The 25934-nt window shown below is 50.1% G+C and overlaps 1 protein-coding gene across 1 annotated transcript in view; it reads left to right on the forward strand.

Moving 5' to 3' along the window:
• The window catches only part of CDHR3 (cadherin related family member 3), a 49638-nt gene that overhangs the window by 12339 nt on the left and 11365 nt on the right, over positions 1-25934 (forward strand). The window contains exons 4-12 of the mRNA XM_008703544.2: positions 5517-5611; positions 6398-6502; positions 11053-11201; positions 13021-13210; positions 18998-19169; positions 20384-20486; positions 21375-21473; positions 22952-23178; positions 25205-25376. Coding sequence (XP_008701766.2) covers positions 5517-5611; positions 6398-6502; positions 11053-11201; positions 13021-13210; positions 18998-19169; positions 20384-20486; positions 21375-21473; positions 22952-23178; positions 25205-25376 — 1312 coding nt within the window. The remainder of the gene's footprint in view (positions 1-5516; positions 5612-6397; positions 6503-11052; positions 11202-13020; positions 13211-18997; positions 19170-20383; positions 20487-21374; positions 21474-22951; positions 23179-25204; positions 25377-25934) is intronic.

Genomic DNA, 25934 nt, shown 5'->3' on the forward strand with positions numbered 1-25934 from the left:
CTGTCACTTAAATGTCCCAGTAGCCGCGGGAAAAAGTACACTGGAACAGGGGAAACTAGTTTGAATATACTTTTTAAATTGTAAATACTCTTACCCAAACTACTATCCTTTCAACACGTCATCACATAAAAACGATTCACGAGCTAGTTTACCTCCTCTTTTAGTCCCACGTCTCCGGCCTCACTGGGTCCGCTACAGTAACTTAGAGCTCACCTCCTTTCAGACCCGCCACGCTGCGAGCGCTCGGTCGTCGCAGGGGCCCGTGGCTGGTGGCTCGTGGTGCAGGGCGCAGGCCTGGCTCCGGCAGCAGCGCCCCTCCCCGGGCGCCTTCCGTGTTGTGAGGGGGGCGGGGGGCGGGGGTCCTCAGAGGTGCGCAGTAATACTGCGCTCAGATGGGTTTGTCTGCGAATAACCCTATCGACTGGCATTTCTTTGCTGGGCCCCCTCCCCCAGCGCTCTCCCTACCTCTTGAAGGGGGTTCAGTGAGATCCAACCCCTCCCACCCAACTCCCACACTGCACCTCCCCCGGCTCGGAAATGGCCGCCGCGACCGCCGCGAAGCCTCCGTGGAGACTCTCGGGACGTTAATCAGTTTCGCAGCTGGAGGCAAAGTGATCCAGTGCAGCGATTCCTCCATTAAGGAGCTTTCTCCCGGCCTTTCCATTAGGGAAGGACTTTTGCATAAAGTGAAACGTACTTTGTCTCCACCAGGGCAGACAAAGGATTAAATTAAAAGAGCAATAACCTTGCTACTAGCTGGGCTAGCAGGAGGGCAACAGGGGAAGTCATGGTCTCCCAGCCTCTGTCGTGCACGTGGCTCTGAGACTGGGGCGAGCTGTTGTCTTTCTCTCTTCTTGGGTATAAAGTGGTTTAACCCCGGTGCTGGCTGGTTGGGCCTTTTCAGGTGCATTGAGCAGCCCCTTGTTTCCAGATGAGGGAAGGAGCTGAGGCCTTTGCCTGGGTCCTGGAACTCTAGTGAGAACCGAGGTCCCCTGGCCCAACCCCTGCTCCTTCCCTTCTACCTTGTTCTGGCAAATTCCTATCCTTGGTGTCCCATCCCTTGATTTCCCGAGTCACAGCACCCTTCCTGCTCTCCACATGTCTCTACCCCCACCACACACACACACACACACACACACACACGCACACCACTTGTTCAATGCCCCCTAGCATCTGCCTGCTAACTCAGGAGTCTTTGCAAAATGCGTTCTACTCCAGGTTCTTCTTGTTAAAATGCTCCAGAAAGGAAAAAGGCGTGGTATTGGACAATTCCCATTCCAAATACATCACCACTGATGAGTGTTCATATGTTGGGGGAGACACTTCCTCAAATAGCTGGAGATTGTTGTCCTTAAGATCAGTGAAGCCTGAATCAGAGACTAGGACCCAGGCTGATTATGGAAAAGGAATGACAACATGAGAGGGTAGAATCCTTGGCAGCTTTACCAGTAAAGGATTACATACCTATAGCATTTTCATTTGTAAATGTGGCTCTTCTTAAAAACATTCAAATACTTCCCTATCATCCACTTACCTCACCCTCATAACAATACCTCACAAGCCAAGCCAAGCCTTTGCTTGCAGCAGGATTTTTTGTTTTTTGTTTTTTTCTTTTTTTCTCCTAGGCACCATTCCCTCCTTCTTCTGTCCCCCACTTCCTATTTCTGAGCTGGGATAGGGGTGGAACAGGGGAAGAAAAAGGAATTAAGGCTTTTATAAAATAGTCACCTTACACTGAAAAAATGCAGTGGGAATGTGGCCCCGTATTTATAACCTGCCACAGCAGTTAGAAGATGATGTCATGGGCTGTGGGTCCTCTGGGTGGGTTTGGGGGCATGGTCTCTGGGGCTTGCTGAGCCATTGGCACTCCTGGCCTTCGGAGGCATAAGGGTCCTTCCTCCCCCCTGGACACTTGGCCCCTGGAAGCTGAAGGCTCTGTTCTCGGGAGACTGGAGGCTGAATTCTTATCACTTGATTCCACGGCAGGCCCAAAAGCCACGGATGGCCGCCACCCAGCACAGGTTGGATCACGATTTGCCTGTGGCTCTGGCTGCCGTGAGCGAGCCCCACCGAGGTGGCATGCTCTCCCCAGGGAGCTTGACATTTCAGGAAACTGGGCCAGCTTCCTCTCACCCTCCTTTCTCCTGACACTAGCGACGCAATAAAGGGGGAATGGGGCCGGAAGCTCGGGCTCTGTTGTCTTGCACACTGAAGCCTTTGTGTCCCTGAGCAAACTGTAGCTGGCAAGGGGCTGCAAATAGAGAGACCTGGGGAGGCCGTAAAGGAATATTCCCAGCGGGGACACTCCAGCGCTTGTCTGGCAAGCATTTGTTCACTGAATTGATCTGATTACTCAGGACTTTTTCTTAGCCGGTGGTGGAGCAGAGAGGGGCTGCAGTGGCTTCTCATTCTATTTAATTTCTGTTTTCCAAGAATGAATATCAAGGGAGCAGCTTTGATTAAACAAGCCTTTAAAAAGGGGAGAGAACGCCAGGTTTTACAGAAAGCTTTACCGAGTTGCTGGCAAATGGCCACATGACACAATATTTTTAGTCTATGGATATTATCTCCTTTCTAAGTACAAAACTGCTATTCCCATTAACACAGGCTCGAAGGTTCAGGGATAAGGAAATTAGCCTGGTGTTAAAAGAAAAAAAAAATCAGGATTCCAGGAAATCAGCCTCTTAATAAAAATGAAAAAGAAATTCCCCAGGTTCCCGATTCTATAGTGGTCCGCCCTTTCTGTCTGCTGCTGTTTCGTTTTTCTTCCTTGCTGAGATGTAGGCAGAACTGGGGGAGCTGTCAGAATCTAGCCTCGCCTTACCAAAGTAAAACAGATTTTTTTTAATTCGACAAGATTTTCATTGTTGCCATTTTGTTTTGTTTTAAGATTCTTAAAGGTGGGAACACTGGAATCTGATGGGAAATAGGCAAGAAGAAAACCCTGATACTTAACATTTAACAAACATATATTGATTGAGAAAAACATTTATTGAGCACCTATTATGTGTTAGGCACTACAGATGTAGTAACGAATAAAATGAAGCCCTTTACCTCATGGATCTTACACTCTAACCGACAGTGGCAGTTAACCTCAACTGAGGGCTTGCCATGTTCCAGGCACTGTTCTAGAACTTTATGTGATAACCCCTTGGACATGCCCTATTATTATTACTCTTTGTTGCACAAGCTCTTACAGATGGAAAGTAGTAGAACCAGGGTTCAGACTCAGCAGTCTGGCTCCAGAGGCACCACATTTAACTCAACCACCCCCATTCGTGACCCTTCTATTCTAGATGGGGTTAAGTCCCCCTTCTCTGTTCCCATCATATCCTATGTTTGTCTCTCTCTGAGCACGTCTCCCACATTTCCTTTGTATGTTCCATCAGTTGCCCATCAGCTTCTGGAGAACAGGGTTTGTCTGTCTGTCACCTCTGTATCCCAAGACTTTCTCCTGTTTGAGACTAACCAGAACTGGAGACCTATCTCCTAGAGCATTAAACACATTGGAAAGGCATCCCTATCCAGGTGCATATAGTAAATGCCCCCCATGGGTCTATAAACCGTGCCATTCCATCACATCCAGCTTGAGCCTCTGATCTACGGCTACGCGAGGATTCTCTGCAGGGAAGTTTCAGCTCAAAGGCACAGGACGGCGCTGCGCGTCTAGGCAGCTGCTGCCCAGGCTGTGAGCTGGAGAGACAGTGGGGGGCCTTGGGATTTAAACATCGTAACTTTGAGTGCTGCCAAGCTCTTTATACAATTTGGGGGGCTGGAAGAAGGGTGTTCCTTGGTGTTGCCCAAATATTCCCCCTTAAAAATGGGTAAGAACCACTTAAGTGACCAGCAGGAAAGACTCAGTAAAGTAAGCCCTACAGTAGAAGGCTGTGCCATCATTAAACAGCCAGGCAGTAAGATAAGAGTTAAGAATATGGGGATGTGCTCAGGCTACAAAGGAAAAGAACAAGAGAATGGAATTTTGACTGGAGCATCGTCTCAATTTGTCTGGAGGGTATCCATTTGCATAGAAAAGAACAGAGGGCTATTCGTGAAAATCATAAGATTTTATAGGTAACTAATCTTGAGGGTTTTTTTTTTTACATTTTTCTGTCTTTCCTAATTTGTATGTAAAAAGTATGTTTTATTACAATTAGGAAAATGGTTAAAAACCTTATAGTGGCCCCAAATGAGATCTTTAATCTATTTTCTGTGCATTCTGTCTTCTCCTATGGGGGGCTTAGCTGCGATCACACAACATAGGAAATCGCTGGGTTGGAAGCCTTGGCTGGCGTTTCCTTTGATTCTAGACTTCAGGGGCTGTGGCTCTGATTGCAAAATTTCCACTGATTATCTGATCCAGAGATCTAAGGCCTTGAGGATAGATCATCTCTCATCCTAGTAGGAAATAACGAAACCTTCGAAACTTAAAGCCCTTTGGAACAAATGGCTATAAACATATAAGCCTTGTGTGTTGCTGTGGTGCTTCGCATTTTCCGGTGTGCCTTCTGATTTAATCCTCACAAAAACATGGAGGAGCAGTTGGTGGTATCGTCCCTATATTACAGGCAAGGAAGGGACTTGTCCCAGATCCTGTGGTGAGGACAAGAACTTGGACTCAGCTCTTCTGATCCAGGTCCTTCGCCTGCTTCGTTGATGCCATCATGGCAGCAAGGAAGCAATCTTGATGAGCACCCATGGATAGCACAGGGGTGGTCCTCCCATGGGCTGCCCTTAGTGGGCTGTGTAAATAAGCCTGTGATCCCATCAGAGCAAGTGGGGCTAGGCAGGGGGTCACCAAGAGAGCCGGGATGGGCACTGGGAGCCATAAAGGATTAGATTCTTAACACCCCCAAGATATGGAAAGACTTGACCAGTGGCCATAAACCTGAGATCAGATTCTAAAACAGCCCTTCTGTAGCTCCAAACCAGCCCAACTCGGACTTGAGGCCCTGCTAAGTTTCTTCTCTCTCACGCCTGTCCCTTTCCTTTTCTCTCTCATCATGTCAGTGAATGATGTTTGTGAACATTTTTGCACCCTCCTATATCATAAGTTCTTTCAACGGTAGAGACCAGGTCTTATTTATGGTAGTATTGACCTGTTGCTTCATGCATGGTAGCCATGTTTAAATAGCGTTGGTCAAGGCCAAGACCTGGACTTAACCCCAGAAGTCATCCTGAGAAGCATAAGTGAGAACATGGTGACAGGGAGAAGGAGACTGGACTCAGAAGCAGGGTGCCTCGACAGGGGGCCTTTACACTCACTCTGTCATTGAAGCAGGACCCAGTGACCAGCTCCTCAGGGTGTGGCTTCTCAGATCAGAGGCTCAGGCCAGCAGATCCAGAACTTTCTTGCTTCAAGAACCATCAAGTCTGAGAACTGTGCATTGGGCCTCATCTTGATGCATCGAGGATGTTCCATGGGCCAAGAATATAAAATGGGAATGAAACAAACAAGTCGCCTGGCGAAAGATGAATAGGTACTCACAGTTACATTCTTTTTTTTCCTTGTTTTTTAGTATTTCCTGATCGTCCCCTCAGTGAACTTCAGACTGTCTGCTAATGGGACCCTCTTCTCCACAACAGAATTTGACTTTGAAGCAGGACACAAAAGGTAGCCTTTGCCAATGACCTTGGTTGAAGTACCGTCTATCTGAGGGTTGAGGAGCAGGCTTGGTGCAGCCCGTGGGCAGCGAGGGAGGCCCCGAGTGTTTTGCTGCCCTCCTACTGAGTTCAGAGGGCAGTAAGCCCCCCCACCAAAGGAAGAGGGACTAAGGCAATTATCTGGAAGGCCTCCTTCTCCGTCCCAAATCTTCATCTCCACATAATAAGAATGGAGGGATGGGAGAAGTCTCCCCAGGAATCTGGAGAATTGCCTCGGAGCCTTTCTGGCTTGGGAGAGGCAGCTGTCAGAGCTGCTTGCTAACATCAGAGCAGCAGGGTGGAGGCGAGCAGGTGGCTGAGGAAAGAGGTGAGGAGAGACCAGGGTTTGAGGATGAAAACACACAGGGTGACCTTGGCTCCTCACCTCACCAGGCCGGTTCCTTGATCCCTGGCAGCCTTGGTCTCCTCACATGGGCGTAACACACGCTCACAGGGATATTGTGAGGAAGGACACAGAGACATGGTGTATAACATGGCGGATGTGAGCAGCCATGGGGGAGATGATGGCCAGGAATAACAACTATAGGGTGAGAGAAAAGTGGAGGGGTGGGTTTGCAGAGACAAGGAAGGAAGGGCTGACATGGCAGTCCTGACTCTGCATGTTTGTCTGAAGGAGGGTGGCCAGAAAAGGGCAGACCCTTCCCTCTCTCCTCCCACCCCCCCCATTTTTCCCCACTCCATTTTGAGGTAGTGTCAGCAAAGCCTGAGTCCCTCACTTGGGGGGGTTCCCTGACAGTTTCCATCTGGCTGCGGGAGTGAGAGATAGCCAAGGGCTCGGAGCCGCCACGACGATTCAGGTGAACATTGTGAACATCAACGACGAAATCCCTCGCTTTACCAGGTAGGCCTGAGGGAGTGCTGGGCTCCATGGGGTGCAGCCGCCGTCTCTCCTGGGGGGCCCGGCTTTCTCAGATGCATTTAACACAACACAGAGGGATGCCCTTTGCCCTGGTCCAGAGGAGAGACAGGAGGCCTGAGCTCTTCAGCGTCCTTTCTCTGAGCCTCCGGATGTCCCCCTGCCAGCTTCGCTCCCCTTTCCTCTGCACCATGGGATTGTGGGTATGGTGGGCAGTGGGGAGAGGGGCTGGACATGACAGCCCTGGGGCGGGGTGGCTGCTGGGCCTGTGTAGAAGGTAAATATAAGGCAGGTACTGTTATAATAGAGTGTTCAGCATGAATAATAGCAAAATCCTAGGGCACGCGCCACCGGTCAAGGCTCTATAAAGCCCACTCTCAGAATGGTGTCCTCTCTGACGGAGGAGAGGTCTCTTTTGACGGTGCCTAAGAAGCGTGCCCACTGCGGGGTATTCTAGATTTCTTCCTGCCGTGGTGGGTCCAGGAAAGAGGTCTGGCTGTGTCTGGCAGCTCCTACATCCAGCAGGGGTGAGGAGGGTGAGTGAGTCTGGTGCAGGCAGCCTCTGGGAATGGGCCTGGCAGCAGCCCAGGCACAAAGGGGAGACCCAAGCCCGTTCCAGGTCGGGCTACCGGAGGGGAAGATGGGATTCTGAGCCAGCGTGCGACCCTGCAAACTGCCCAGCTTCCTGGGTACCAGACTTTCCCTGCCCCGGTTGCTGAGGCAGGCTCAGGAGCCAGCCCGAGCAAACCGGCAAAATCACCTGCCTGGTAAGTGATAGTAACTATTTCGTGAATAAATCCAGCTCCGGAGACTCCACCAACAGAAAGCCCCTGGGCCCAGAACTACATAGAATGCTTGCAAAAGTATTCTGAGAGTGGGAGTATTAAGGCCACCCTATTCACAGGCTACGCTGCTGCCGTTTGGCCAAACACACCACAGTTGTGCAATTCTGGATGTGCACAGTCTCCAGCCCGGTGGCTGGATGTCCACGTGGAGGAGAGAGCAGCAGACACACTCCCCCATCACGCTTCCCAACGATGCCCGTTACCACGTGAAGCTCGCAAGGATGAGGCAACGCGTTCCTGCCCACGGGTTCCTCCAGGAGCACAGCACGGGCAGTTTACAAATAGCTGTGACACCCCAGCCTGGGTTCAGACTCCAGCATTTGCCGGCCCAGCGATGCAGACTCATCAGTAACCCCCGGGGGCAGGCGACGGCTGCGGGGCCGGAGCCCACGCCGTCTGCCATGTTGCCCCCATGTTCCAGTCTGTGAGGTGGGGACGCAGGCTAACGGGGTCGCAAAGGGGAAAGTAAGTTCTCCCAAGGGGCAGACTATCTGGTTTGGACGACATCTTCCAAAAACAAGCAATTAGCCTCAGCACAAAGAGAACATGGCCTTGGCTGGTTGCTGGGGCCCCCAGAGATGGATCTGGAACTCTGGTTCTCCTTTCTGGTTTGAGAAATAATCCCGTTAGGCCCCATGCCAGACAGAGGGTCTGAGTGACCTTTTAACCATTTCGTACCAAATCATGAGGCTCTACGTCTAACAGCGATCCGTGGGTGTTGACAGGGATGAGTCTGCAAGAGCCTGACCCTGGAAGCACTGGGGCAGGGGGGCGGCCCTGACTTCACCCACGTGCTCAGTTAAAGTCGACCGCGTCCCTCAGTCACCCGTGGTTTGCAAGCGTCCTCTCGGTTTCAAAGCAGGTACTGATTTTGAGGGCTTTCATGGTTCCCTTGAGCCATGATCCTTCTTTTCCTTCCAAATCAGTGCCAGGACGAGCCTTAAGTTCTTCAATTCAGAATTAACACAATTAAACCCTTGAACTGATTCAGCTACACTGAGCTCGAGGGTAAAGCGGAACTGCAGAATGTGGAAACAACTCTTCTGTCTTTACTAGTTGGTAAAGTCCTACAATTAATACAGCCAACGCGAGCGCTATTTCTGTCGTTGAGAGCTCACCATTTTATCCCTGGGTGGTGGCAAACATCTGAATGCTTTGTGGCCTCCCGATGTGTACTCGAGGATTCTGCTATTATGACAGTCGAGCACCTCATTATAGAAGTACTTGACTTATATTTACTCTCTACCTAGCAAGCACAATGCTTGCTGCTTTGACAGAGCACTTTACCTCACTCTCTCCCCCAGCTCGTTTCTTCTGCATTTACCTGCCATCGTTTTCAACCGGGTGCCTCGCACTGCATACACACTTTTATGCTCCTACTGCATACTCCTTCATAACACTGAAGCCATCCTCCGGGATTCATGCCCTTCCCCATGAGTGTGGCCACTGGCCCTTGTCTCCCTCTTGCCCGGGGCCCTGGTAATCCGGTGTTATGTGTGCGATGGGTGGGGGGGGGATGTAATTGATATCAGACCTTGACCCTATCTGGTGGCTGCAGGGCCCCTGACGGAATAGATCATAACCGTGGGCCATGGGTCACACCTTTATGTTAAATGATATTTTACACACACTTGGGTTTTGGGTCCCCAGGCCAAATAAACCGAAGATTTGTTGCCTTCTGCCAGGCTCACTATCAGGTGAGCCAAGGAGAGAATGGTACACTCGAGGAGCCATGTACTCACCAGTAGCCTGACTGGTTCCCGTCACAGTGCCCTGATTTCCTGGAGCACCCGGCTGGGCCCGAAGAACCTGCAGAATGGGGTGCTGTAAACAGTTGCACTGAGGATGTTCCCTGTGGGGGGCGCTGACCTGTGCGCTGTGGGGGGTAGAGGGAGCTGCCTCCCTGGGCTTTACCCCCTGGAGGCCAGAAGCAGCCCCTGCCTCCACTTGTGACAAACAACACATTCACCCCCAGCTGAGAACTGCTGTTTTAGAGGAAGGGGATTCTCCTCCCAAGGGGTCCTCTGACCTATGACAGCCTGGGTATCTGTGGTTGTCACCTCTGGTGAATCCTTATAGGAGCTCTTCTCACACTTTTAAAGTGCAGACAGATCCCCTGGTCATCTTGTGAAAACACCGATCTCGATGTGGTAGTCTGGAGCTGGCCTAAGCTCTGCGTTCAGATCCAGAATCCCCGGGGAGCCTGTGAAACATGCGGGGACCACACTCGGAATAGCAGGGCCAAGGGGTAAAGGTAGCACAGAAGCCTTAGCAACCTCTTTGTTCCAAGTCGACGGAAGCCACTCAAAGTAACCAAACAAAAATAGAAAGTGTTGGAAACAGAGGCTCTCCCATAACGGACACAAGGGCTTAGTCTAGCTCTGGGAGCTGGTGCTACCTTCCTCTCTCCTCCGGCTCTGGGTTTGGTGCCTGCCACCCCTGCCTCCTTGGCCCCACCCTGCTTTGCCTATTCCTGTCCCACGATGGGCCGCAGACCACAGTCCCCTAGAAAGGGTCAGGCAAGTAAGTGCATCAGTGAGGAGCCCCAGTGAGGCTGCATGGGGAAAGGAACAGAGCCCCGGGGTAGCCTCTTGGCCTGAGCGAGATTACTGTCCCCCACACTGGGGCACACCGACAGGACGTCACCTCAAGAACAGAGGGCAGACCCAGAACCCAGGCAGGAGCCCCGGTGAGCAAGGGCCTGGTCGCAGTCTCTGTCTGCCTGCCTGTCTGACGTTAGCTGGACGTTCCCCCTCCTTTCTCTCCCCTCTGGTCCCATCTACCCTACGAGGAGGACGACACAGAACTGCAGAAAAATTCTGAGCTCACAAAATGCATGCGATCATTTAGACCTGAGATATGCTTCCCTTAAGGAAGGGAAAATCCAAACTTAGGAACCTAGTAAATCAGAGGGTGATGATTTGCCCCACTGAAATGATTTTCCCTCAGCAGAAGGATCTCCTGCAGGGTCATTCTAAACAATAAGCCTCATTTGGTGCATTCAAAATTCCTCAGTTGACCCAAGTTGTGTGGTTAAAACTTTGAACCTATCTGCCTTGTTTTCAGCCTGTTCCCAAAGCACTGGAGGCTGAAGGAAGATGGCTAAGTTGGCGATTCGGGGTTACCTTGTAAGAAGTCACCCTTGGAGGGCAGTGACCTTGGCTTCTCCGTGCAGAGAGCTGACCTTAATGATAAATGCAGCTCAGGAAGGTGTACAAGTTCTGCTCCCGCAGGCAAAAACAGAGCAAAACAAAAAGACAAAGAAGAAATAAAAAGTATTTATAGTTTACTACCATAGCTTCTGGTGGCCGCCAGGGGATGGGAGTCAGGAACCTGCGTCCAGATGGATTTTTAAAATCACTCAGGGAGCTTTTGCACAAGAATTGGAGAGGGAAGGGAGATGGCTGGATGGGCCAAGTACCCTGATTATAAGAGATGTGAAAGCCCCGGCCGATCTGAATCAGAGTCAGAGGCCCAGGCCCCTGCACACGGTGGCATCCGCGGGGACGTGATCTTTGGAAATACAAAAGCCGGTCCCCCCTCCTTTCAGCTGCTGGGCTTTCTTGGAGCATGTGGATGCAACTTCAGAAGCTCAGTGCTATATTTAGCACTAACCAAAATATCCGCCTTGCAGGCTCCACCCTCCCGTGCCCCTGAAAATGAGCTGTGTCTGCTGTATTTCTGCTCCAGCCCAGCGCGCGTGTACACGATTCCCGAGGAGCTGTCTTCGGGCACCATTGTGGCCAACATCACAGCGGAGGACCCGGATGATAAAGGTTTTACCGGCTTCCTTCTCTACAGCATCACGACCGCTAACCGCTATTTCGTGATCAACCAGCGTAAGTCACACACACACACACGCGCACACACACACACACCCTTCTGTGCATCCTTTAATCCAGCCATTTGGATTCTTTCACAAATATGTGATCTGTCTTCTGTTCTGGGGCGTGCCTTTCTGTCTAGAATATCATGACTTACCGGGTAATAGATGCGTTAAAAGCAGCTGATGTTAGGGGTCTGGGAAACTGAACAGGGTCCCAAGGTCACCAGCCAAATCACTCCTTCATCCCTAAAGCAGGTGGCTCTCTAGCAACGGATGAGTTCACTATCCTGGGGGTACCTGGAAGTCTTCTGAAAAGAGGATCCAGACCAGTACTGTCCAAAAAATAAACAGAGCGGAAGCCACATCTGTAATTTTAAAGTCTAGTAGTCTAGTATTTTTAAAAAGCAACAAGAAACAGGTGAAATTAACTTCGATAAGGCATTTGAGTGACCCCAACATGTCCAAAATATTGTCATGAACATTAAAGTTATTAGAGACATATTTGATGTTATCATTTATTGTACCAAGTCTTTGAAGTTCGCTGTGTGTTTTATATTTACCACACATCTCAGTTTGGACTGGCCACATTTCAAGTGCTGAATGGCCACATGTGGCTAGTGGTTACCATACCGGACTGCATCAATCTGGAGCCATCTGCTGGGCTGCTGGGGGTTATCTTCCCATCTAAGTATGTCAGGGCAGAGAAGGAGAGTTCCCCCTCCTAGAACAGCCATCTTTTATGGGGGTCTTAGCATATAGCAGGTGCTATCTAAGTGACCCACTTGTATTCCATTTCACGTACTCAGCACAACCCAATGAACTATTTTAATCCACACTTTATAGATGAGGGAACTGAGGCTTAGAGAGAGACTTGGACAAGGCAAATGACTTGTCCAAGGCCTCGCAGCTTGTGGGTGTGAAGCAGATTCAAACCAAAGACCATGACCCCAGGGACCACTCCTAGGCAATACCACCTCATAAGTTCCTATCGCATCCTTCCAAAGGGCTTTGCTTTACATGACTTTGTGGAGGCGAGCATTGGACAATCCCAGAAAGACAATGTGTTATTTGCCCCATTGGCTTTACGGCAAAGGACGCCTGGAGGGCTAAGGTCATAATTGTGCTCTATCTCTGAGCACTTTCTAGTGTCCTGTCATCAAAGACCTCACTGAGCTAACGGTGGAAGGATGGACAGCCATGGTTTAGAATTCTGTTCACTCTACTATTGCAAATGTAACTTCTAAGAAATGCAGTGGTTTTTGGAGCATATTTATTAAGACTCTGGTCTTAAGTAACAGAAATGAAGGCACGCCAAAGCAGGCACAGAGAAAAAAAAAAAAAGATAGGGGATACCTACCAGCAGGGTCCTGGGGATCCCATGAGAACCAGTGGGCGGGTCACAGGAAGGGTGGGATCCGGGCCTCAGCCAGCGTCACGGCGGAGGTGCCCTCCCACCCCCATGATCCGGGCCTCCGGGCAGCGAGAATTCGGGCCTCTGATCTGTAACTCCACTGATAACCTGACTTGTGTCTCTCGGTGACACACTCTCCAGTGAGACAACTCAGAGGGTCAAGCTGGAGTCAGCTGTCTACCAGTCTCGTCACTCTGGGCAAGGCCTGCTGCCAGGGGCCCAACCCTGAAGTTTGAGGTGAGAGTTCTGGAAGGGTCAGCCCGGGCATCCCAATCAATGTCTAACACAGGAACTTACACGAGTTTTTTAAAAATGTGTTTGTATAGAAGGTATTCTCCTGGCAAGCCAGTCCTCACACCAGAACAATCTTTCCAATTGCCTCCAAGTCTCCAAGAGTCGTGTTCTCCCTTTGCCTTCTCAGTGACCGGTACGCTCCAAGTGGCCCACAGGCTAGACCGAGATGCAGGTGAATTAAGACAAAATCCCACCATTTCTCTGGAAGTTCTGGTGAAGGACAGACCCTCGGGGGGTCAAGAGAACCGCATGCAGATCACCTTCATTGTGGAGGACATTAATGACAACCCTGCCGCGTGCACCAAGACCACCTTCAGGTATATTCACGTGCCGGGTGCCCCCCCCTCGGTGCTCGGTGGGCCTACACTCTTTGGCTTCTTTGGCAGGAACCGAAGAATCACGGGCAGCCGGGACATGCCTCAATAACAGAAACCCACCTGAGCTGTCCGATTTCAGAGATAGGTTTTCCTTTCTTGATCCTTTTCTCTTCCCTGTCTTCATTTTCTTTCTTTTTCCTTGTTTCCCTTTTGTGCTTTTGCACTCTGGCAAAAAAAAAAAAAAATATATATATATATATATATTGCTCTCTCCTATCGCATGTCCATCTTTGTTGGTGAAACGTACCATGGAGACTTGTTAGGCCCTCTCTGGACTTTGCCTTTTCTTTCTTTGTTGCCACCGGTGGCAAGACGGTGCTGCTAGTTAGCAGCTATAATAGATACTCGAGACTTAGGATTAGCAGCCGGGAGCTCCCCGAGAAACACGCCACCCGTAATAGGAATAAATCACACCACGTATTTACTTAAAATAAAACAAAGCCTCGAATTCACCTTACACAACTTAATTGCCAGTAAATCAAAGGCAACAAAAAGGGAGAAGATGCAGAAACAAGTTATTTTGTCCATTTTGACTTATTCTTCGTGTCACAACCTCTTTGGTGTTATTTAAAAATAAAGTCCATCGTGGTTCTGCGTTAATATGCCTTTTGGCAAACAGCACTGTGTCTCTACTAGCAATTCTGTCTAAATGCCACACGAGTCGCTGCCAGGGTTGGTTTCATCTCTGTGGCTTCCCGCTTGCCAGTCTCCTGCTTCTCGGGACCGTGACGCTGGCTGAGCGCATGCCTGCTCTGGAGCGAAGTTCAAGACCAGAGCATGTTCCCCTTTCAGATGTCCCCACGGAGAGAGTCATCCTCGGAGGTCACCTTTGACAGGTTCTGCAAGGTCACTTTTTAAGCTCTAGGTGACTTTGGACACAGATGTAATCCATGGTGTGGCCATGCAAGGGACCCTAGGACAAAGGACAAAGACTGTCGAGGGTTGGCAATAGAACTATTGCTTATACTTATGAATGTCTCCCTGTTTTCTCAATTGGCGTGCCCAGCATGATGCTAAAACTCAGTGTGGCCTGGAGTCTGATATCGAAACAGTTAAACCCAGTTTTGGATGGACCCTATTTGCCCCCTTCGGATCCAGCTTCCAGACGTCCCCGCCCTGCTCTGTGCCCCAGGGGTATGGATATGACCTATAAGGTTATCCACTGGCTCCCTTGCCCTGCACCTTCTGGGTGGCCAATGGGAAGACCTAGAATGAAGGGGAGAGTCAAGTCAGGGTATTTACCCTCCTGGCTCCCTGCCTGTCAGCTGGAGAAATCCCTCCACCTCCTGCAGTTCCCAGATCGCACACAGCAATCTCTGTTCCAGCTTCAGGAACTGCTCCCTGCACCGGCCCCTCTGGGGCTAGAGGAGGTAAGGGAGCTCCACTCTTACTTGCCCTGAAACACTGCACCATCCCTTGAGATTTCCATATACCCTGTGTGCACCTCTGTAATAGTCCCTTTACTAAACCCTTCCTAGAGTCTTCCTAACTGTTCATCTGCTTCCCGCTGAGGCCCTGATCAAGTCAGTACGAGCCTTGACCGTGTGATAGGTTTCTATCCCGTAACCATAACCTCAGAGTCCGTTTGATGGGTGGGGCTGATTGCTGCGGGTAGTTCGGGTTCTGACTTCTACACTATTACACGCTTAAATGGAACCCACCTCTGTCAACTGAGCCTGGGCGGTGGGGATGGAGTCAAGATGCCATGTGCAGTCCCACTTCGATTTTCTTTGACAATCTAAATCTAGCATTCTTGGGTGGCTCTAGTGGCTGGGGGCGATGTCCTGTCCTCATGCCCTGCCCTTCCAGGCCCGCCTGCTCTTCTTTGTTCCTCCACCCTGAGAGGTGGAGGGCATGGGTTGAGGAGTAAGAACTCTGGGAATCAATGACTGGCGAGGACCGTGCTGTCTCCAAGTTTCCTTGTCCGTTTCCTCACCTCCCGGTCACTTCTGCTGAGTGCATACTGTGGCTTGCTGTGGTCTAGGCTCCCCCAATGTGTGGCATGACAGCTTGCAGACTGCATTCCATATTGGCTGGGAAAACCACAGTTTGATGATCTGAGACTGTCCAGGCAAGGCCACACAGAGTCCCACTCTTGATAATCTCTCCAAATTAGCCCTGAAGGTCAACGCCAGGCAGTAACTAGACTAATTGTACTGATTACTGTAGGTAACTCTAAACAGCGTTCAAGTCCCGCTTCTGGCTTTTCCATCTTGCAGGCATCCTGTGAAAGCCAGGATCTGAGGAGGGGAAACAAAAGGGCTCCTTCCTCTGCAGCTGCGGGAGGTGGAAATCTTTATTCCAGAAACCCAGCCTCATTTGCAAACTCCAGGGGCTGGGAAACCTGACCCAGTATCGCCTGCCACCGATCCTTACCACCTTCCCCGTTCCCACCATGCCAGAGCACACGGGTGCGTCCAAACCAAACAGAACAGGACTGGTGCTGCTCCCAGCTCAGACAACACGCATCCCTGAATATTTATTCCTTCTTCAGGGCTTTTGGCATGGTCCCTGCCAGGGAGTTTGGGAGAGCAGGTGCAAGAGAGGGGGAGGGCGCCAGCACCCAGTGGGTTGGAGGCAGGTGGCTGCGTGCCCGGCCCCCTGCTGCCCCCGTGGGTCGCATGGGTCCTGTAGGCTCTCAGGCCAGCCTGGTGATGGAAGCAGCCCTTAGCACTGAGGCCCCTGCGGCTTTCCCAGGCTGGTGATGAATGAGCCCAGTGCCTGATGGAGGCATCAAAGGCACCGTGACAGCCCCCACTCTGGTTGTAAATTGTCCTGCGCTTGGCTGAAAGCGCTCGGCAAGCTGTTTGTGAGCCAGAGGCGGAGAAGGTCAGCCGGCTCAGACTGTGGCTGGGCCAGTCACCTTTGCGCGGGGAGGGAGCATGGTCAGATGGCTGGGAGCAAGGGCAGCCAGCCTTTGAGGCTGGGCCTTGATGAATGAGGGGGAGTGGTTCTCCAACTCATGCGTTTGGGGGAAAAATAGCAAGCGTCGGGGAGGGAAGAATGGCAAGACCAGGCTAGGCAGCCCCGGGATGCTGAAACGAGCCCCTGGCTGCAGGAAGCAGGGTTCTTTGGATGATGCAACACTCTGGCTTCCAGAGTCGGAATCAAGGTCTGGATCCCCAAACTGTCTGTAGGCCTGGAGATTCATTGCCGGAACTTACAGCCAGATTTACTAACACAGACAAGAGAGAAGCGTGCCTGCCTGCGCCAGCTTTCTTGGACAGGTCTTGAAACCACTCTGAACCACTCTTTCTTCGCCTGTGAAATGGGGACAACAATCCAGAGCGCTTGAGGATGAGGGAATTAGAGGTAGATTTTCAAGTGTTTCTTTTGTTACCACACGTAGTGGTGTTTAATAAGTGATGTCTGTTCTAAGTATTTAGGAATGAAACCACGACATGGTAGCCAAGGCAGGAACGGGACCCCAATCCCGCTGAAACAGAGGCTGTCTCTGCCGAAGAGGCACCTGTCAGAAAAACCGCTTTCCAGGAAGCAAGCCCAGTTATCCTCAGCAGCCCAACCCCCTCCTTGCTGTCAGACGTTGGTCTACCTTCGCAGAGCCCAGAGCCCACTTTAGCTGCCCTGAAGAGATGACGTGGGATATAGAAGGGACCGTAGTTTAGTGCAGAGAGAGGTGATCGTGCGGAAGATTAGGCAACATAACACATGCTAGTCTGGTGTTCTGAGAACAGGACACCAAGACAGGATAAATGTGTGAGGCTTTCATTAGGGGACACGCCTGGGGAGAAAATGGGGAGAGGCAGACAAGGCTGAGCAAGTCATCAGACCACAACACAAGTCTGACCTCAGTGAAGGGAAGAGGGATGGAGGGTGGGCAGAAATGTTCTAGCCTGCTGTGTAGTCTCTGGAAGGTTTGGCTAGGGCATCAAGGAGTCCTAGCGCCAGCGTCAGCCGTCATGGGACGGGAATGAGCCTGCCTTAGTATGTCTGCGACACCAAGTCGCAGGCACGCGGCCTCACAGCATACGAAGCAATGGATTTCAGAGCACAGCAGCACAGGGTCTGTGATCAGTCACGTTCCTCGGCTGAGGGTCTTCCAGACACGTTCTCACGGCAGCCACGATGTATTTTTGTAAGACAGAAATGATTGAGGTAGACAGCAAAAACCAAACCAAACACCAGCCACAAATTCCTCTCTGTCTGCACCCACACCCCTTTGCAATGCGATTCTGCCGTTGCTCCCATCAAGAGATGGGTTTCTCTTTCTACTCCTTGGATCTGGACCTACCACGTCAATTGCTTTGGCCGCTGGAACACTCACAAATGGGATGCAGCAGAGGATCAAACGGGGTGCATGCATTGGGACTTGCCGTCTTTTGCTACTTTTGGGAACCTGAGATGTCCATGCAAAGAACCTGGACCTGTCTCGTGGAGGGTTATCGACAACATGAAGCAGACACCTGCTGCCCTCCCGCCAGCAGGCATGTGATCGCGGCCATCCCAGACCAGCCAGCCCCAGCTGAACGGCCAGATAACAGGGATCAGCCAAGCCAGACTAGAACCCAGAGAACGCATGGATAGCCCTTAGTATTGCAAGAAATAATAAGTGCCTTGTTTTAAGCCACTGCATTTTTGGGCCAGTTTGTTATAAAGCAAAAGCTAACTGACATGATTTATGTCTAGATTATAGATGGAAAACCTGACACCTGGAGACACAATAAAGTTCCTGAATGAACTGAAGCCTAAAAGTGTTAATCACGCTTCCTCAGGGCCTCCCACACCGAGCTCAGCTGGACCAGATGGCTCCGAGTGTGGCGGCAGCTTTCCTCGTTTGTGCTGCTGGAGTCAACTGAGATCGGGACTCCCAAATTCAACCCTTAATAAAGCTCTGTTGGGTGAATGACACTAACGTGTCAGGGGGCCCTTTTATGACGTCAAAGTCCATTAGAACACAAGTGGTGGAAATCCTGAGTTTCAAAGCGTGGGAGGTGAGGAGCTTAGGTGCCCAGTGATTTTCCCTAACCAGGTCATAAGCGCCTGGCAGGCAGGGCAAGATTTCTGTTTCTCTTATATTCTTCTTCACGGCTGTGCTAGTCTCATAAGTCACCATTCACTCATTCGACAGGCATTAGCGAGCGTGCCAAGAACAGAGCAAAGATTTCTGTCCTCTTGGAGCTTACATTGCAGGAGGGAAGCAGTGCTAAGAATTTAAAATAAAGCAGGGAGCTGGAGATGGGCACCTGGGTGGGCTCCCGAGGAGGCGACCTTGACTGGAGACTCAAGAAAGTGAATGAGCAAGCCGGGTGGGCATTTGTGGGGAGAGCGTTTGCACAGCTAGTGGGATGGCCTGAGGCCTGACTTCCAGGAGCATCGGGAGAGTTCCAGGAGCACCGGGAGGCCCGATGGCGGGAGCCGACAGGGAGCTTTGCAGCAGGACCTGAGTTCAGACAGGTAAGGCGAGGCAGGGCACACACCTCCTGAAGACCCCCTAGATCAAAGGGAAATAGAAGCCATTTGGGATTTAGGAGCAGAGGAGTGGCGTGACCCGACAACGTTTTAACGGGATCCCTCTGGCTGCTGTGTTAAGAAGAGTCTGAAAGGAGGCAAGGGCAGAGCAGGGAACCCATTAGGCAGTGACTGTAGTCACCGTGGACTAGCTTTGAACTGAAATTAAAGCAGAGGTGTCTAGCCTAGGGCCTATGTCAGGAGGAACACTCAATCACCATTTGTTGGGGAAAATACTGAATCGTGTCTTTTCGCCAGCATTATGGTGCCTGAAAGAGCAGCCAAGGGGACGTTGCTTCTGGACCTGAACAAGTTCTGCTTTGATGATGACAGCGAAGCCCCAAACAACCGATTCAACTTCACCACGCCATCTGGAGTAGGGAGCAGCGGCAGATTTTCACAGGATCCAGCTGGCTCTGGGAAAATCGTGGTCAGTTAATGGTCATTGCATCATTGAAAGGGCATTGGGGAAGCTGGTGTAACATGCATAGTGCTTTTGCTGCCCCGTAGAGAGACATTTCCAAGGTAACTCCCTCTCAAAGCGACTGTAACTGACAAACTTAATAGTGACTCTGTTTTCCCCGTTCGCTCTTTATTTTACCCAAGTTCCGGGAATCATTTGTTCTGCATAGTTGTGCCTGGGGCGCTAAGGACTGGATTCTTTCCTGCAAAGCTCGCAGTTGGCCTGCCTGTTCTGTGTGCCCCTCAAGTCCCGTTAGTACCCTCTGGGCTCAAGCACTTCTGTGTACTTGAGTGCTCATCTCTGGCCCAGAGAGGTGTGAGGTGAGAGAGAGGCAGCCCAGCGCCCTGACTGTGGAAGCCCTGGAGACCCAGCAGAGAATACGGGAGTGGGGGTGTGTAGGTGTCCCCCTCCCCAGCAGCTTCACAGGGGCATAAAAGCAGGATTGGTAGGTGGGTGGGTCTAAAAGGCAGGTCCCAATGAGCTGTGTGAGACCTTTACCTACAGGGTTCCCCCGGAGGGTGATGAGGAAGGAGGAGAAGGAAGTGGAAGGGCAGAAGGGTCTGGGAGTGGGGGGAGGTCTTTGCATTATGGATAGAGAGTGGCCCACCGGGCATTCTCTCTCCACCTCCCATGCCAAGCCCTTCTTCTACCCCCAAGAAAGTCTTGCCAATTTTATGCACATGTATCAACTAAAACATAATTTCTATTTTTTCTGTTTAGGAAATGAATACATCTTCACTGTAGAACGTAGAAAACACAGAACAGCATTACCATTCAGTGATAACCACTATTAACGTTTTGATATGTTATGGATTTTTATGTATATTCCATACATAGATGCATAGATATTTTAAATGATGGACATATCCCTGCCTATAGGATTCTATAGCATGCTTCTCTTCAGCTAACCTGAAGTCTTAAGCCTATGCTGTTGGGCAATAGTGCTTACTGAACATCTTTAAACACAGATTCTCTCTCCTGGTCATGTCCTTTGAATAAATTCTCTAGCAGTGAGCAAAGGTATGGATGTAACTTGTTTAAAGCTCCTCTTATGGGCAAAATGCTTTGCAAAAAAGGTTTTGCAATTTACGTATCCCTTAACAGTACATGAAAATGTCTCTGTCGGTTTAATTAAAAGGATTGTTTATTCTGTGTAATATGATATCTCTGTTTTAATCTAGCTGATTGGTGACCTAGATTATGAAAATTCAAGTAATCTAGCCGCCGGCAATAAGTACACTGTGATAGTCCAGGTGCAGGACGTTGCCCTTCCTTACTATAAAAGCAAGTATTATTTTGATTCATTTCATGACGTATCTCCCTTGAGTAGCAACAGCTAAACTGTACTGGGCAGCCTCAGTATTGGCCTAGGCATTTGTGTTCAAAAGGAGACTTCAAAAACCCTAACACTTGGGAATCAGCCCAGCATCCTCCGGTCATTTGCCAGGGACTTTTGACCTGTCTCTGAGTCCTTTCTTCAACTAAAATCTCAAGGATCTGCGGCCCCTCTTGCCCCACCCCCCTCTAGCAGTAGGGCTCGAACACAGGACCTCCCCTTTCTTGGCTCAATGACAACACTCAGAGTCTTCTAAGGATCTTTCTGTCTGGCTTTTGTCTTGCCATTTTCCGGTGCACCCTCCACATTCTGACAGTGATTTTCAGGAAATGCAAATACCATTATATTACTTCTTCGCTGAAAGCCCTCCGCGTGTCTCCCCGTAGCCGTCAAGTTTAAGTTCAAACTCGGACCTGGCACACAAGGACTTTCATCTCTGGCCCCTGCTTAACTCTCTGCCATCTGCTCTGGTTGCCCACCTCTAAGTTCCCCTTTTTCCAAACTGCAGTTTCGCTGAGACGGTCATGCCGTTCTCTACCTCGGTATCTTCACACGTGCCCACAACTCCCTCCCACTCCACCCTGGCCCGTTTGTGTAACTCTAAATATCCCTACAAGCCAGCTTCTCCCGGCGTCCGCAGTGACCTGCACACGTGTTCAGCCGAAGGCAGCTAACTAAGCATCGTGAAGGCAGGACCCACCAGGTCTTCTTCACCTTGTATCCCCTCCGTTCTGCACAGAGCCTGGGACACAGCAGGTGCTTTAAAAATGGTGAATAAACAAATGTGTCCCAAGTGGGGTGTTGCAATTTAATTTTTTTTCTATCTCTGCTTTCAGACAACATCTACATTTATATCTTCACAAAGCCTGAAAATGAGTTTCCTCTTACCTTTGACAGGCCATCCTACGTATTCGAGGTGTCAGAATTAAGGCCAGGTAAGGAGCCGACAGGGCACAGATCCCAGGGCTCTTGTGGACTCCTTCATCCACACGCGTGGTCCACGGAGCAGAAGCCGCCTTCAGCTCAGGGGGTCCCGAGTGGCGTTGTGCAGGGCAATTCACAGCTCATTCGTGTTTACTGCATCTCTCATTTCTTTTGAAATTGTCCTCCCTGCTGAGGAGCTCTTCAGGTGAAACCTAAATTTTGAAAACTGTTGTTTAAGCTGCGTTTCTCCGAACCCCTGATTGCTTCCTTGTCTGCGTGCCTGATTCTGCTCATCTTCCCTTTCTGTGGCCTAAGTTTTCCCTCGGTCTCCACTGTGATTTTTATCCCACTTGCGCAGAGAATTGAAATTTAAAAATAGAGAACAGATTTCCCATTTGTAGATCTCCTTCATTTAAAAACAAAGTAAGGACATTTTCTCGCCCGTAATGGGAGTCCCTGGAGGCCTCTTGTGCCCTCTGCTGACAACTCGATTTCTGTAGGTTCTTCCCCTCTTTCAGCTTCTCCCCATCTCCCCTGACTTCAAGGTGGGACCGTTAACTCTAGGATCATCACACTTCAGCCCCGCTTTTGATCCTTTACTCATGGCTACGTCCTCTTCTCTGTTCAACCAGGCAACCAACCCAAACACTCCCTCTAAAAGGATCTTCTCTCCATATTACTTTCTGTCTTGAGGATGGTCTCCATTTCCTGGCCTGAAGTTTTAAACAAAGCACAAGAAGAGGCTCTGAGGAGAATGCTTTTAATTCCTTATACCTTATCCAGTGAATAACACATGCCGCGGAGATTGGGTTCATTATTCTTCACAGATCTTTTCACGATTAGCGATCACCTACTTTGGGTCAAGCACTTAGTGCTGGGGCTGTACAGCGAAATAAGAGGTTCCTGCCCTACAGGAGTGCGATGTGTGAGAAAGACCCACGGAAGAAGCCAGCCAGAACTCCAGCAGCCCCACCAACAAGCTTTGTAAAATGAGCAAAATGCAACAGTCCTTAAAACCCTTTTAAAAACTGTTTATTTTTCATCTTGTTTATAAGAGCAATTCACGCTCATTACAGAAAATTTGAAAGAGACAAAAAGACAAAATTTGAAATAGACAAAGCTGTGGCAAACCAAGTATGTGTGAGGATGTTCTTTGCAGTGTTGCTTACAATCACGTAACATGAGCACGTAATTGGCGTGCTCGGAGTCCATATAAAGGTATGAATTGTCTTTCACGCCTTACAATTCACGCCTTACTCTATGGCTTGGATCATAGGGCCAGTTACCCGGTACGTGCTCATTAGCATAATTTGATTTTAATAGACTTGAAGACATACACCATACAGAGTTTGAACAGCAAAGACACCTCCAAAAGCCCTTCTGCCGGTGACGGTGGGAATGTCTGCTGGTGTGGTGGGCATGGCTGCCCCCTGGGGCCCCCCCCCCCCCCCCCCAAGTAGGACTAATCGCAGGTACTTGATTCTTCCAGCTCAAACCCGAGTTGGCCTAGTGCACGCCGCTGATCAGGACCACCCCCAGAAAAGGGTCGTGTACTCCATTTCCACCGGAGGAGCCAGCCCGCAGTACCCAAACATATTTTGGATCAATCCCCAGACGGGAGAACTCCAGCTGGTGACGAGAGCAGACTACGAAACAACCCCCATCTATATTCTCAGAATCCAGGCCACCAACGGCGAGGACAGCAGCTCAGTCACTGTGAGTGGGGCTGTGGGTGTGTTCACACCAGCCCAACTGTTGACTTAGGATCTCTCTGGCATTTTCCAGGTGTGGCTGTAGCGATAAGGAATCTTAACAGGACATATCCCACAGATGGAAATGACTAGTGGTGTCCAGGACAGCACATTTGGACACACCTAGAGCCTAGGAAGTAAAGATGGGCATCTGTAGGCCCAAGTTTGTGGGTGTCTGGGGGGCGTGCCAAGACTGATGACCGCTCTGCGCGGCCAGCTTCCTCCCGTTACCCTTTAGATCTCTCTTCGCTTTGGCAGTGGCTAGGGGTGAGATGCATGCCTCCAGAAGTGGGGTGTAGTTTCGTAGCTATGCATTTCCCCCTCCCCAGTAGTTCTGCCATGTTCCTACCCCACCCGCATCACATCAGGTAGGGTAGACTTTCACACGATGTGGCTTGAACCAGGGCTCTGCTGCTTCTCAACCTTGGTGTTGCTCACCTGGTTAAATGCAGACACTGAGTCGGGAGGTCTGAGTGGGCCTCGGAATCTGCATTTCTAACACGTTTCCACACTTCCACTGGTGCAGCTGGTCCGTGGCCACACTTTGAGTAACAAGGGTTTAACAGGTCTGTGCTGTCCATGGTTAAGATGATCTGAAGGTAATATGATGGCCACAAAGATGGAATTATTTCTTGGTCTTTCCCATTAGTAAAGTGAAGAAGCATAAGGCAAATGAACTCCTGGCTAGCGGTAGGCAGCCCCGTGTGATACAGAGAACGACTGGTTCAGTCAGGAGACGGAGTTCATTTCTCAACTTTGATCCCAATTTTCCAAGGGGGTCTGAGCAATGCTCATCTTTGTGTCCCCATTTCTCTCTCTCTTAAATGGAGAGTCACCTGATAACCCATCGCCTGAACAGTCCAGTTCCTCTGATGACTGGCTTTGAATTAATGGGACATTTTTTTAATGAGGTGTGAGGCTCGACATTGCTGGCTGAGCAAAAGACGTGCTAAGTTGAAGATAATTGTCGTGTTTGTTAGGCTGGGTTTTTGAGAAAAATGAATGGACTCCACTTTGGGAGCTAACTGGAGTGAACATTTCAATTTATTCCTGGGCTCAGAAATAGCTGAAATCCCCAAATTTCAAAGGTAGAATGAATACGACTCAAAATTCATAAGCCTTTAAAAAGGGTGATGATCACATAAGTCCCTTTCAGGGCTGACGTTCTGTGATTCCATGCTGGCAGGCGTCCCAGTCCATATTCCAATTCACCACGCATAAAAGACAACGATGAAACAGAAGAGGCCGGCTCCTGCTTGTGGCAGTTTAGGGCACTGGCTTCGTGCGGTGCTAATAGCCCAGGTCACAGATGAGATCCCGGCTTAGCCAGGTCGACTCCTTCTCTCCCAGTGGTTCTCAACCCTGGCTGCATATTAGAATCAGCTGGAGAACATTTACAGAAGTGCCTGGACCCCACCCTCCCGAGAGTCCAAGTCATCTGGTCTGGAGTGGGCCTACCAAAGTGGAACCAGAGCCAAGAACCATTGTTCTATATTCCAAAGTTCAAGACAGAACTTCCAATTCACAAGGGCAATGGGCAAGGAACTATAGGGGGTCACCATAAATTCATCATCATCCCTGGGAAAACAACTCCGCATCCTGTGGGGATGAGCCCATGTGTCTAGATGCATGTGGGTGCGTGGGGGGGATGTGAATGTGTATATTTATTCACACTAGCACGCGCGTGCACACACACACACACACACACACACACACAGAACAGAGGTTAATAGCCCAGGACTTGGAGTAGGACAGACTTGAGTTCAGATTGCCTGAACTGTGCCTCTCACCAAATGGAATGACCTGAGGTCTACTACCTAATCTCCCTAAGCCTCTGTTTCCTCGTCTGGAGAATGGGAATAATCATATCGTCTAGCTCAGAGGAGGTTCCATGAGCTGGTCCACCAAAAGCACCTAGCCCAGGGCCTGGCACACAGTAAATTCTCCGTGAGCTCTAGCTGTTATTCCTGGCTGCCTTCTTGCTGTTCTAGGTAACTGTGAACATCCTTGAAGAAAATGATGAAAAGCCGATTTGTACCCCAAACTCTTATTTCTTGGCCATCCCAGTGGATCTGAAAGTTGGCACAAACATTCAGAATTTCAAGCTGACGTGTACTGACCTTGATTCCAGCCCCAGGTCGTTCCGTTATTCCATGGGCCCAGGTACACAGTTTCCAAGGGCTCTTGGTGTTGGAGGCCTTAGCAACTGTTTAGGGGGAAAGGGGTCTCTTTTCACACACTGATTGGAACACAGTGTAGGGGGGGTGGGGGTGAGGGGGTATTTTGAATGAGGGAAGCAAGGTTGAGGAGTGTAATGGTCCTGTGCCTCCAAGCCCTCTGGCTTCCCCGTCTCACCTAATGCTTCCCAGACTCCCATCCGTGGTTGCCCAAAGACCCAAGGAAGAGTGAACCCCACGGATGGCACCCCCACCCTCCACAATTCCCACCATCATGGTGCATGAACCATATTAGTGTAGTTTAAATTTTTTTAGTCCCCCTCCTCAACCACCTCTTTTCCTGCCAGCTTGTAATGGGGGCGGGGAATCCCAATCCTCTCTCTGGATAATAATAGATTAAATAGATTAAATGCATTCTGAAACGTGTCCTCAGGAATTCTCTTTTACTCCACTCACTTTCTCTCTTTAAAAATATACCACTGTGGGGGGGAGGAGAGCACCCCTCAATGGAAATGAGACCAAAATAGCTCATCTAATGAAGTGC

Source organism: Ursus maritimus, unplaced genomic scaffold, assembly GCF_017311325.1.
Source record: "Ursus maritimus isolate PB19 unplaced genomic scaffold, ASM1731132v1 scaffold_3, whole genome shotgun sequence".
NCBI classification, from domain to species: Eukaryota; Metazoa; Chordata; class Mammalia; order Carnivora; family Ursidae; genus Ursus; species Ursus maritimus.